This window comes from Erigeron canadensis, chromosome 8, assembly GCF_010389155.1.
Source record: "Erigeron canadensis isolate Cc75 chromosome 8, C_canadensis_v1, whole genome shotgun sequence".
In the NCBI taxonomy this organism is placed as follows: Eukaryota; Viridiplantae; Streptophyta; class Magnoliopsida; order Asterales; family Asteraceae; genus Erigeron; species Erigeron canadensis.
Window position 1 is genome coordinate 40,925,650 of NC_057768.1, and position 14,818 is coordinate 40,940,467.

At 33.6% G+C, this 14,818-nt stretch overlaps 2 protein-coding genes across 2 annotated transcripts; one reads left to right on the plus strand and one right to left on the minus strand.

The window, feature by feature from the left end:
• Window positions 1–6,112: 6,112 nt before the first annotated feature.
• LOC122610849 (zinc finger protein ZAT3-like) lies at window positions 6,113–7,145 on the minus strand. Its single transcript, XM_043783807.1, has one exon. The coding sequence runs from the start codon at window positions 7,143–7,145 to the stop codon at window positions 6,132–6,134; it is 1,014 nt and encodes a 337-aa protein (XP_043639742.1). The 3' UTR covers window positions 6,113–6,131.
• A 6,463-nt stretch (window positions 7,146–13,608) lies between these two features.
• LOC122610850 lies at window positions 13,609–14,091 on the plus strand. The gene has a single exon (XM_043783808.1). It carries the CDS (start codon window positions 13,609–13,611, stop codon window positions 14,089–14,091), a length of 483 nt encoding a protein of 160 aa, XP_043639743.1.
• Window positions 14,092–14,818: the final 727 nt, after the last annotated feature.

Consider the following 14,818-nt stretch of genomic DNA (forward strand, 5'->3'; position numbering starts at 1 on the left):
GTAATGATAGCATGTGATTAGGCCTTTTAAAAGACATAAGACTTGCTTAAAACGGGTGTGCTTTAATGGGTCAAATCTGAGTCCCAAAACAGCCCGTTAAAACTTCTTGTTAGAGTTCCAAATGATTTAAATGGTCTGAATCTATTGTATATGTATGTAATCATAAATATACTTATCTTTATGTTGATAAAGAATCCAAATAACAAAATTGTCATTTTCCGATTGGCTCTTACCGTGTAAAGGCAACAAACCCCCAAAATAAGAAAAAGTTAGAATTAGTAAGTAAGACCAGATCAAGTCTTAAAGATATGTTGTTTTTGCGGTTTTTAAATGGTTATAACTTCTTGTGTATATTGTTTCGGTGAGATATAAGAATAGATAATGATAGCATGTGATTAGGCCTTTTAAAACACATAAGACTTGCTTAAAACGTGTGTGCTTTAGTGGGTCAAATCTGACTCCTAAAGCAGTCCGTTGGAGCTTTTTGTTAGAGTTCTAAATGAGCTTAAGTGGTCGGAATCTATTGTATACGTATGTAATCATAAACATACTTATGTCTATGTTGAGAAATAGTACTAATAACAAAATTGTCATTTTCTAATCGGGTCTAACCGTGTAAAAGCAACAAACCGTTAAAAATTAAGAAAAGTTACAATTAGTAAGTAAGACCAGATCTGGTCTTAAAGATTTGCATTTTTTGCGGTTTTTAAGTGGCTATAACTTATTGTGTATATTGTTTTGGTGAAATCTAAAAATAGATAACGATAGCATTTGATTAGGCCTTTCAAAAGAACTAAGACTTGCTTATTTCTTTGTGTGTTTTAGTGGGTCAAATTTGAATCCCAAAGCATCCTGTTGGAGTTTTTTGTTAAAGTTCCAAATGAGTTTAAAAGGTCGGAATCTATTGTATACGTCTGTAATCATAAACATACTTATGTCTATATTGATAAAGAGTCCAAATAACAAAATCGTCATTTTCCGATCGGGTCTTATCGTGTAAAAGCAACAAACCACCAAAAATTAAAAAAAGCTAGAATTAGTAAGTAAGACCAGATCTGGTGTTAAAGAAATGCAGCTTTTGTGGTTTTTAAGTAGCTATAACTTCTTGTATATATCGTTTCGGTGAGATATAAAAATAGGTAATGTTAGCATGTGATTAGGCCTTTTAAAAGACACTAGACTTGCTTAAAACGGGTGTGCTTTAGTGGGTCAAATCTAAGTCCCAAAGCGGCACGTTGGAGCTTTTTGTTAGAGTTCCAAATGAATTTAAAGGGTCAGGATCTATTTTATACGTATGTAATCATAAACACACTTATGTCTACGTTGATAAATATTGCAAATAACAAAATTGTCATTTTCCAATCGGGTCTTACCGTGTAAAGGCAACAAACCCTCAAAAAAAATAAGAAAAAGTTAAATTAGTAAGTAACACCAGATCTGGTCTTAAAGAAATGAAATTTTTTGCAATTTTGAAGTGGCTTTAACTTATTGTGTATATTGTTTTCGTATAATATACAAATAGGTAATGTTAGCATGTGATTAGGCCTTTCAACCGACATAAGAATTACTTAAAACGAGCGTGTTTTAGTAGGTCAACTCTGAGTCCCAAAGCAGCCCGTTGGAACTTTTTGTTAGAGTTCCAAATGAATTTAAAAGGTCAAAATCTATTGTATACCTATATAATTATAAACATGATTATGTTTATGTTGATAAAGAGTCCAAATAACAAAATTGTCATTCTCCGATCGGGTCTTACCGTGTAAAGACAACAAACCCCCCAAAAATAAGAAAAAGTTAGAATTAGTAAGTAAGACTAGATCTGGTCTTAAATAAATGCAGTTTTTAAGTGGGTATAACTTCTCGTGTATATTGTTTCGTTGAGATATAAAAATAGTTAATGATAGCATGTGATTAAGCCTTTCAAAAGACATAAGACTTGCTTAAAATGGGTGTGCTTTAGTGGGTCAAATCTGAGTCGCAAAGCAGCCCATTAGAGCTTTTTATTAAAATTCCAAATGAGTTTAAAGGGTCCGAATCTATTGTATACGTATATAATCATAAACATACTTATGTCTATGTTTATAAAGAGTGCAAATAACAAAATTGTCATTTTCCGATCGGGTCTTACCGTGTAAAGGCAACAAACCCTTAATAAAAAGAAAAGTTTGCAATTAGTAAGTAACACCAGATTTAGTCTTAAAGAATTGAAATTTTTTGCAGTTTTGAAGTGGCTTTAACTTATTTTGTATATTGTTTTCATATAATCTACAAATAGGTAATGTTAGCATGTGATTAGGCCTTTTAAAAGACATAAGAATTACTTAAAACGAGTGTGTTTTAGTAGGTCAACTCTAAGTCCCAAAGCAGCCCGTTGGAACTTTTTGTTAGAGTTACAAATGAATTTAAAAGATCGAAATCTATTGTATACCTATGTAATTATAAACATGCTTATGTTTATGTTGTTGAAGAGTCCAAATAACAAAATTGTCATTCTTCAATCGGCTCTTACAGTGTAAAGAAAACAAACCCCCAAAATAAGAAAAAGTTAGAATTAGTAAGTAAGACCAGATCTGGTCTTAAATAAATGCAGTTTTTGCGGTTTTTAAGTGGCTATAACTTCTTGTGTATATTGTTCCGGTGAGATATAAAAATAGGTAATGATAGCATGTGATTAGGTCTTTCAAAAGAAATAAGATTTGCATATTTTTTTTGTGTGTTTTAGTTGGTCAAATCTGAGTCCCAAAGCAGCCCGTTGGAGTTTTTTGTTAAAGTTCCAAATGAGTTTAAAAGGTCAGAATCTATTGTATATGTATGTAATCATAAACATACTTATGTCTATGTTTATAAAGAGTTCAAATAACAAAATTGTGATTTTCCAATCGGGTCTTACCGTGTAAAGGCAACAAACCCCCCAAAATAAGAAAAAGTTAGAATTAGTAATTAAGACTAGATCTTAAAGAAATGCAATTTTTGTTGTTTTTAAGTGGCTATAGTTTCTTGTGTATATTGTTTCGATGGAATTTAAATATAGGTAATGATAGCATGTGATTATGTCTTTCAAAAGACATAAAACTTGCTTAAAACGGTGTGTTTTAATGGGTCAAATCTGAGTCCCAAAGGAGCTTATTGGAGCTTTTTGTTAGAGTTTCAAATGAGTTTAAAGGGTAGGATTTGTTAGATTCAAGCTACTCATAGATTAAGAGATTTGAAGATGACAAACAGTTCAAAAAATAGTTAAGTCTTTGATTCTGAAGCTGAGTCTGCTTGGACTGGTCCAGGCTGAGTCAGCCTGAATATCTTCACTGGAAGATGGGGTCATTGATATCGCCTATTTTATATATTTTTATTTTACGCGATATCGTTTCTTTTATTTATTTTAAGTTTATTTTATTGTCATTTATATAGACGTTTATACTTAATATGTGAATTATCTGTTTATAGGCCTATAAGATGAAATATGACGAAATTAGGCTAAATAAAGATCAATTATGAAGAAAATGAAGATTGGAGCTGAAAAGAAGAAGAATGTGATACATATTATTTATGTGTTGCATAAATATTATATACAAGACTTATGGCTGGACTTAGTGATTATGAGCAACAAAACTAAAATATCTATTCTTTTTAGTTTTGCAATTAAAAATAAAAACAAGGTAGATTGAGTACTCGTTGGTCAGGAGCCGAAATCAAAACAAGAAGAAAAGACAAATGTAAATTTCACAACTTATGGGCTGGACTATAATGGAAGTGTGGTTGGGCCGTGAAAGGAAGCAGGTCAATTATATTGTTGGATTCCAAGTGGGCCGAAAATAGTCAAGAAAGAAAGCAGCTAAAGATTTGGTATAGTTTTGTTTTGTGATGTCGGCTGAGAAAGTCCATCGTAAGCCCCAAGCTACAACAAACATTATATATATTTATTATTCTTTGGGGGATCACCTACGCAGGAGTTTTTTAGGAGGGAATCCAATAAGGGCAGGAGGGACGTGAGGGGCGTGAGAAGTCAGCCGACAAACACAAGCAGCAAGCATTTAAGAGCAGCTCAATTTTCTTTGGTGCCTTGAAATTCTTTCTTTGCCAACTTGTTCGAACTATTTACAATCAATTAGTTACTTTTGCTTTGATTCGTCTTAAGTTATTACTATGATTTATTTTGCAAGAGTAATTGGTTTTTGTTAGTTTAATTATGTCTAGCTAAATCTTTTTATCATCTACCAAGATGAAGTGCTACATTGAATAATGGTTGCACTATTTTTATAATTCAAATTGATTTGATTTAACGTTGTGTCGTAATCTTAGCTTATTAATTCTTTGTTATTTAACTCTTAATTGTAGATAGTTTTTGCATGATCTTAGTGGTAACTTAGGTTGTCTAAAAGTTATTTTGATTGCTTGGTTAGAAGCAATTGTTTCTATGACGGGTACGGTAGAAAGTAATTAATAGTTAATAAGAATTAACGGGTTAATGGTTGGGTACAATCAATAGACACAATTGTTATCTAAATAACCAAAACAATTAGTTGATTAGGAAAGTTATGAAAGATGTCTCGGGGTACCGGTAATAGAACTAGTTAATTAAGGGAATTGAATAAAGTAACGAACTTGACGGGTACGGAGTGAGTCTTTGTTTAGTTCTCGGTTATTAATTAACATATTTGAATTGGTTCTTCATTTAAGTGCAACCTAAATAAGTTGTGTCATGGAGTCGAAGTAGATGATCTTTTAATTAATATTGATATTAAAATTTCTCTTTTCAATTAATTCTACGGAATTACTAACTCTTTTTAATTTTAAACTAACTTTTCAAAAATCAAGATGATGTGGTGTCTTTAAAAACCAAACTCTTTTTAGCTACTTAAAAACTCACTTACTCTTAAATCAGTTCCTGTGTTCGATCCTGGACTTACTGATAGCTTTACTATACATGATAAGGTACACTGCCTGTGTGTAGAAGTCTAACTATTAGTATTTTCTTGTTTATAAATTTAAGACTATATTTTACCCATCAGTCATTCAAGCTGCATTAAATGAAATTAAATTAAGTGTTTAACAAGTCTGCATTAAGAGGTAAGATTGAGCTGTAGGATATGTAGATATATAGGACAGTTTTAGAGGCATTACCACAAATAAAGTGTTAGCTTTAAGTTTTGATTGATTGATTATCTTTACCTCTAAGCTATAGCTTTCTGATTTGTCTTAAGTTTTCTCAAAACATTTTGCATCGACTATTCTTTGAATGTTTTTAAAAGTAGGAAAACTTTTACACTTAAGTTGTCCACTCATCTTTAAGTGCTTTATTTTTCTTGGACTATTTGCTTGAGAACAAGCAAAGACTTAAATGTGGGGGTATATGATGAGCGTTGATGTTGTGATAATTCCCCCCATCATTTGGCCACATTTTAATGTCTAAATGAATTTATAAGTGTGAACTTTTGGTACTCAATGAATTCAATGTTACGCAGGTTCACGAAAGATGCGAACAAGGGTGAAAGACATCTATCAATACAACATAAAGGCCAATGGAAATTACAAATCACAAGAAGGCAAGGCAAGAGTCAAACGAAGAATATCTGGAGCGGTAGGAGCAACTAGCGCCGCTGGCACCCATACAGTAGCTCCCTGGGCTGCTCGGATTCCTTCCCAGCGCCGCTTGGCGGCCCGAAACCAGAACCGATCAACTTACAGCCTTATGAATAGAAGAATAAACCCTCAAACCCTAGAGTTTCAAATGATATCAAAAGGTCGGGATATACGTATGTAATTATAACAACTGCCGACCTTGATAATCAGACAAAACCACGAGTTAAATGAGTTGGTTATCAGTACTCTGATAGATGTCTATTTAATATATGATATTGATTCGAGATATTGTTTCTTGGAGCACAATGATTGCGGCTGTCTGACACTATAGCTTGCCAGATGAATCAATTGGAGTAGTATATAATGAGATTATACAAGCACAAAAGAAACCATTGTTTGTCCAACGAAACACGAGGAATTACATAAGTGTATGAAGAAGGAAATGATACAAGCTAATTAGTACACATTATTATTTTACTATGGTGTATATGTATGTTTACAACATTGTATGAAAGATTAATTACACACCCATTGATATAATGCTATCTAAGACATCACAGCCCTAATCTTAAATCCAAATCTGCACTTGAACAGGTGGAATCATCTTGTATAGATGCAGGCAAGTTTAAATCAAACCTAAACGGTGGCGGATGCGCTTGTGATATTGATCCAGTTGCGCAATTGCCATCTTCTTTCTCCCAGTGACACCTTTTGTGTCCACCAAGTGCCTGTCCACTTGAAAATATTTTCAAACAAATGCTGCATTTGTGTTGCTGATTGCTGCCCGAAACTTCAACATTCCGATTATCATAATTATGACCCACAAACTCCCCTTCTTCAAGTTCTTCGGTTGATGCACCATCGTTTCGTGTTATTGCAAAACATCCCTTCACATTCTTGTGACTTGCCCTATGCCCACCCAATGCTTGGTGTGACCCGAAAACTTTTTTACAACTTGAACATTCAAACCGGGCTTCAGGGTCATGACTAACTTGTGTCCCTAATATGTCTTGTGAACCCGAGTTCTGTTGTTGTTTATAACTAGTGGATGCATGAATACTTGTTGGTGACTTGGCCAACATTAGTAAGCATGCCGCCACGTACTCATCGTCCTCTGTCGCCACACGGGCATCCAAACCATCATGCCGCATCCTTTGAAGATTAGGCGGCGGGTTGATCCCACGCCACGGTCTCTCAGGGTGACATCGCATATGCCCAAACAACGCCTTCCATGACCAAAAAGTCTTTCCACATTCAGTACACGGACGAGTAATCTTTGGAGCGCTCGGGTCGGGCTTCTTTTTCGTGATCACACCCGAATGACTACCAGAAGGCCCAGAACCTACACCAACATTAACAATGGCCTTGTTGTTATGCACCCTGACCGTTTTGGTTCGTTTCTTACGCGGGTTCTGTTGATGAGGCCTTATAGTAGAAATAGGCTGAATATTTCCGGCAGAGACATCAGAATTGTCAAGTGTTGGCCTGAAAATATCATGTGGGTCAGGGGAAACAGGACAAATTTGCATATCAGATGATGATGTTGGAGTTATTATATTACCACCCATGATCATCATCATTAAATTATTATTATGGTTAGTAGTAGTAGTAGTAGTAATGTTGTTCATAATTAATGTGGGTTTATATAAAAACACGAAAATAGGAAGAAGAAAAAAAAAGTTTAAGGAAGTGGGAGATATGGGGTTCTTATGGTGATGGTGGTGTTGACGGTTACACATAGTTAGTGTGTGTCCGAAAGAAAAGGGTGGTTATTTTCAGTTATGTTTTTTTTGTATTCTTTTGAAAATAACGTTTTATGTTGTTTGGATTTTGGAGCTACACTAATACTATCATATAGGAAACTGGTGGGTCTCATGTGGATTTCCATTTGGTTATTTTACGGAATACGGTTGTATTATTTACAGTCTGCTTTACGTATATTTTTGAGAAACTTTGAATATGAAGTCATATTGTTTGACCCACAAAGTCGAGACTTGAAATTTAACATTTTTGACCAAAGGTCAGACTTGAATTTTCTAAATTGTTTGGCACCAATCATGTTACTTGTCATTATAGTTTTTGATTTAGTTCCAATATGGTACACCACGTCCATAGTTTTACAGAATATGGTACTATAATCGATCAAATGGACTAACCACAAAATGCACATTGCTACATATTATAACAAAATCAACGCATGGATTTGTTTATTGAATTATGGGAGGTGATATATCCACGACAACATCTAGCCATACACAATGTATATTGTATAGTGTAGAGTAGTGTGAAGCACACGACATTGTGTGTGACTATATATTGTTGTGCATATGCATACAAGTAATAGAGTGCCCAAAACATATTGTAACATATTCCTTGTATGTTAATTTACACGTCAATGTCAATACAATCAAACCAATTGGATATATACATTAATTATTATTGAGTGGTAAAAAATAACACAACAATATTGCCATTATTAACAATAGCCTCAAGCCCTCAACGAATTGAAGACCAAAAATAAAGAATAAAAAATATATAGAAACAACTGATTAACAATACTCGATGGGTAAGTTTTTCGCAAGCAGGTCAGTGACTTGTTAAGTTGTAGGCATCAATATATCAACATCATGTCATGTTACTTCTGTTACTTCTTTGATTCCGACATTCCTTGGACATCCAAAACTTTTGCACGTTGGACCTCTTTCGCTGCAAAATACCCAGAATGATGCAAAATTTAGAGAACGGTATATGTTTGTTAAACAATATGAAAAATTCAACCATACTTCATGGTGAACTCTAAGAAATTTCACATTTGAAATGACACAAGTGATGCCATCGGGGTTTATAGACAACATAAGACAAAAAAAAATTTATATCAGACCAAATCTCGGGAATAACTGTTCATCCTTCACCAGATTTTAAAATAACAATGGTTTTAAATACTGTTCATCGGTAATGTCCGACAACCTCAACTAAGCAGGATCCATTGTCATTAGTTCTAACTATAAAGCCATTTAAGCTTGCCTATTTTTGCATAAGTTTCTTCCCTCTAACTTATCCACAATAACCTCCAAGTGGACTCCATGGGTTTAGCAAAATCTATTACCGTCTCTCATCTACTGGTCACAACTTCACAATATTTCATCTTTTAGGCCTAATACTCATAAATCTTTGTTGGACACAAAGTATATATGACCAGGTATCGCCTCTTCACATTTTACAACACCTAAAGGATGCGGTTGGTTCATTTTACTCTCATGTATATATATGGATTCTTTGAGAATAAATTCTTTGGCAAGGTTTCAAAAGTGCATATATACGGACCACGTTAGTAAGCTAGCTTCTGATATTCTTTGCAGATCCGTTACATCTTCTGCATTTAATGACTTAATAGCAAATTAGCTACTAATACTGGCACACTTAAATGTTTATGTTGTAGAACTAGCATATCAATTTGAGTGTCAAACGAATTCTACAACATCCAGCTCAAAGTCCGACCTTGTAAGATGTGTGAATAAGTAAAAAAAAATATCTCGACTCACAAAAAAGTGTGTTAATTTGTTTAACTAAAATATTCCATATAATATATGTTAAATGGCTTTTTGTAGAAGTGTAGATAAATCCTAACTTTTATATTAAATAGAAATTGTTTGCTGAATGGATTTATTGTGTTGGTACATATACGTATTTGTAATGCATATAGTAAGCCTGTAATATTCATATAGCTCATTGTATACTTAGGTCCATGAAGGCCCGCCTATGTAATTATACATCTCTTGTTTAGTAATGAGAAACATACAACGCAATAACATGGTACCCGAGAGTTATATTGTTTGACAAATGATTTTCTATAATGTTTCTCATTGGTATAAAAGAGATATACATGGACCTAAGTATACAATGGGATACATATATGATAGGATAACTAAATACATTATAAATACACCAACATATTGAACCTAATGATAGGAGTGTTGTTCTACAACTGATGGTACGTTCAAATCATGTAGCTGAAAAAGTCTCAAAATTATTTAGAATATATCAAGAAATGGGTACGAAGTGATATGTGAATGGACATTGCGCGTATCAGGTGTTATACTTTGCTTAATCCACTATATAACCCCTAGATGTTGAAGAACGACCGTACTCCACACGTCCTCTTGCAGGCCTTTACATATGATAAAATTGTTTCCCAACTTGTATCTCAAATATTTAACACTCTTTATTTCCTCTAACGATCACTTGATCATACAATAGTGTCCTTAGAAATATGATCAAGTTTCTTGAACCATATTCCTTATCATGAGATCATGGTAGTGATTATTAGATCAATATTGATTGTTTATTCAAAAGCTTTTTGAGTGTGTCTACGTAAATTATATTATGATGTTATTTATTTGATCACTGGATCAATCTTCGTTGATCATTATCTTCTTATGAGGATAGCTTTCAATTTTCATGCTTATGCTTTACCATAAACAAGTCATATGCCCCGCGCAATGCGGCGGCGACGGTGGAAGTGGCGCGAGTGGTGGTAGCGGCGGCGGCGGTGGCGATGGGTGTGGCGGCGACGGGTGGTGGGGGCGGCAATGGTGGTAAATGTAAAAGTATTTGATGCTAAAGGAGGTAGTGTAGTTGTTTTAAGGAGTGAGGGGCTTATGTTGTAAATTATTTCATTAAGGGTATTATAGGTATATTAGTTGGGGATTTTTAAATTAATAAATAAAGGATATGGGTATTTTTGGTAGTTTGGAGTTGTATTTTGAGATTTGGGGAGGGGGTTCCTCTTTTATATAGAGTATACATATACATATAGGTAGTAATTTTAGTGAACTCTAACTCTAGGCAGTGCTCGAAAATGGTAAAGCAAAAAGTTCAAAATCAACGTAAAATCGCAACGTATTTTTTATCATTCTTATTTATCTATATAACTTTCCTTGTGGATTAACTGTTACCTCATTATTCAGCCAACAGATCACAGCCTAAATAAAATCCTGTAATTATATACAAACAAGTTCATCCTCCTCAAGGTTGGTCCAAGCAGCCTCATTACCCTGACGAGAAAGTTTAACTTAACATGTTTGTTGCCAGACCTGTAATGCTTCTACTTGGGTCTAAATAAATCAAATTTGATTCTGGTGATGCTATTATATATGGAAAAGATGCTGAAGTTTACAGTGCAACCTGATAGGGTGACTGATCAAGGTTATTATAGTTGTGATTTAAATAAAAAGGCTATAAGCTATTAATACCTTCTTCCTGTGAGAGCTGAACAGTTCTCTTTTCAAGTTCAACTGCGAGTCTGCTACGGTCAACCGAGGACAGGGAGCGAAGCACTGTCAAATAACAAAAAGAAGGTAGGGTCAGGATAACAAGATAGCAAACACTATAAAAGTCATCATAATATAACTATTGCGTAAGCAAACACATACTCTGACTGTAATCATCTTGTGTTGAACGATCTAAAACCTTTAAAAAGTTCTGCAACAAAAAAAATCGTTCTTCCCAATACTGAACACTCAATCTCTGTGTACAATCCAATTTACGCCACTTTGACACTGAAGAAAAACCTTCTGAAGAAGGATGTGGCTGAGAAACAGCTTTTGGAATATTTACTACTGAATCATTCATGGGACCTTGTTCATGATTCTGCTTCTCATCCTGTTCATATAGCTTGATTGGTAGATCTTTTGATTTGTTACACATTGTGGTTTTATGTTGTTTGCGGACGTAGACCAGATGTGGTCCGTTATTTCTTAACGGGGTTTGTAGATGAGGAGCGGGAGAATTCATTAGGCACTCAGGCTCGGGTCTCTTGGTGCCAGATGCCTTCACCAGTTCACTTTCAGAATCATTTTGCTTCATAAGAGAGCAGCCATTTGAACCGGGAGCCATATTCCTTTTCTCATAATGCAAAATCCACAAAAAATACTTGATAAAGGTATAAAATATCACATTCTTCGTGTATCCTGCATGATTATATCAACTATTAAGAAAAAGGAGAAGCAATGAACATTATAGATTTGGTATTACAGACGTCAACATTAATTGGGCATAGCTACTATAACTGCAGAGAAGGAAACATCCAACAAGAAGCCTACATAGACCATAGTGATATAATTCCATCTAGATTATTCAAAAATATTACAATGGCTAATTTGGTGTATGTAAACTAAGACGAACTTTCGTCCTCTTGATTATATTTTGTGCATTTCAGCTATTGTGGCTGGAGAATGTAAGATTCTCTTTTCACAGAAATATGCCACTGTTATTCACGAGCAGGCAAAGATGTTAAACCGTAAACATGGTTAAACGCCCGTAACAACCATTCTGCGAATATATCAATAGATATCCTATGTTCACTAGACGAGATCTCTCATGTGTTGTCCAACACATATGCTTATTATATGGGGCACTCTTGATCACATCTTGCAGCTATATGCTGATGTTGATTTTTAATCTAACTTGGATTGGTTCGGAAGTAGCGGCTCGAGGGTAAGGCAAATAAAGCAAGGGGCTTTAGGCCTCTAAGCTTTAAAGGCCTCAAATTTGTATGTTTACATACATTGATTCAATTTTCATCACACGAGATCAAACTATGGGTACATAGAAGATTTTTATTTATATTATTATTAATTCAACGTTAGATAATAAATTAAGAAAAGATGTAGATATATATACACATTTGATAAGAAATTATTACCAACCGAATTCTATCAATGCCAACAATCGATACACCAACTTTGTACGGATTTGTTTAACATATGTATATGTATATATAACCTGATAACTTGAAAGAAATCATCAATTGAAAAATAACAAGAAAGAAATTGGATAATATCTACCTTGAAGAATTTGATTCCCAGACAGAAAAACGTGTCTGTGCTGCTGCTTGTTAAAACTATCTAATATAAACTTTGGGTTATATTTGAATATGTTAATAACTTCAGGGTTAAGATATTGTGCAGGGTTGTTATTTTTATCTACAGTAGGACTGATCTTGTACAAAAGGAAAGAGGAGGGAGGAGAGCTGCAAGCTGTCATAGTCCTAGAGTATAAATACTATCATCCATCCTTTTTAGGGTTTCAAGATCGATCTTCCAGTTTTACATATTTTCGTATATATAATTTTTCTGCAAATATTCTAGTGATAATTGATTGTATTCTTGGATTGATTTATCTTGATCAATCCTTTATTTGATCATCTTGATCATATTCTCAATCGTAATAATCGAACTTTATAAGTCGGATAATCTAGCCGACTGATTATTTCTAATCAAATAATAAAACAACATATTAATAATAAATTGTTGCTTGATTGATCTTCAAGTTCGTTCATGGTATCAGAGACAGGTTCCATCTGATCGGTGATTTCTGGTTTATAAGTTTTTTTGGATTTAGGGCGTATTTCGATTTCGAAACCCTAGATCTAAGAAACCCTAATTTTTAGGGTTTTTTTGGTTTACGATCTCGATAATTCCGCTGCTTATCAATTTAGATCCTTCTTCTTCTTGACTAAGTGAATCAAGAAGAAATCCAGGGTTTCTTCATATTCAGATCCTGATTATTCTTCTTGACTAAGTGAATCAAGAAGAAAATTAGGGTTTTTCTACCTTCAACCGATAGCACTGTATTGTTAAATCTTCTTCTTCCTTTCTTTATTTGTGTTTAAATCTGCTTATAGTTTCTTCTCAAATTAAATTTTATATATATATATAATATATATATATATTAAATTTTTTTTATTATCTTTTTCTCATAAAAGCACCAGGATTAATACTTGACCTACCTTCATATGAGAGGCCAGGAATCCTATCACTGATTCTGGTGTGGGATTAAGATATATTTTTAATCATTTTTTTTATTTGAGAAGGGATTATTAGTTTTTTTTTTTTTTTTGTTTTGTTATCTGTTTATGTTTTTTTCTTGTATGAAAGTTGTGTGATTAATTGTTAATTGTTTGACTCTCTGTTAGTTATTAGTTGATAATCTGCATTAATTGTTCTTTATTTGCTTGTTATCTGATTGATTATGGCTCCTGAACCTCCTCCTGATAGTAGCTCTAAGCCTACTACTGTTAGTGCTCTTGATTTTGGTGATCCTTTATATCTTCATCCTACTGATACTAGTGGTGCTTCTATTCTGTCTTTTAAATTGAGTGGTACTAAGAATTATAATGTGTGGTCATGTGCTATGATGCTTGCTTTGGAAATCAAAAATAAAGTAGGTTTTATAGATGGTTCATGTGAGAAAAATAATGATGATCTTGTATTAGCTAAACAGTGGGATAGATGTAATTCAGTGGTATTATCTTGGATATTAGGATCTGTTAGTCAAGATTTGTACATGGGTCAAATTTTCTCTATAATTGCAAGTGAGGTTTGGGATGACTTAAAAGAAACCTATGATAAAGTTGATGGATCTGTTACTTTTAATCTTCATCATAAAATTAATACTCTAAGTCAAAATGGTTCTTCTTTGTCTGAGTATTATCATAAATTGAACACATTTTAGAAACAATTTGATGCTATGGTGAAATTACCTGTTTGTACTTGTAAAGCTGCTTAAGAATTTAAGACTCATCATGACTTAATTAGATTAATGCAGTTTCTTATGGGACTTGATGATGTTTATATGTCTGTTAGAAGTACTATTCTTACCAGAGATCCTTTACCTAATGTGAAATCTGCTTATGCACTTCTGTCTAGAGAAGAATCACATAGGAATGCTAGTTCTGTGAATCATGTTAAACCTGCTAATTCTGCTTTTGTCTCTAAGTTTAATGATTCAAAGAAAAAGTTTGTTAGAAATGAAAATTTGGTTTGTGCTAATCCTGCTTGTGGTTTGAAAGGTCATACTATTTATAAATGCTTTAAACTTGTTGGATATCCAGATTTTAATAAGAAAAAACCATATCAAAATAAAAGTTATACTAGTAATAATGTGATTAATGAAAGAAATAACTGGAATAATAAATCTGATATGAATGGACAATCCTCTAAAACTGTTATATCTGATAATTCTGGTTTCCCATTTACTAATGATCAAATTGCAAGACTCATGAGTTTGTTAGATGAGAAACAGGATTCTAAAGGAAAAACACAAGCTAATATGGCAGGTGCTTTATTCAATGCCTTTATGTCTTCAACCTTTTTTAATTCTAATGTGAAAATTAATAATTTAATAAGTTTAATTCACTGGATTATTGATTCTGGAGCAAACCAGCATATGTGTGCTTCTG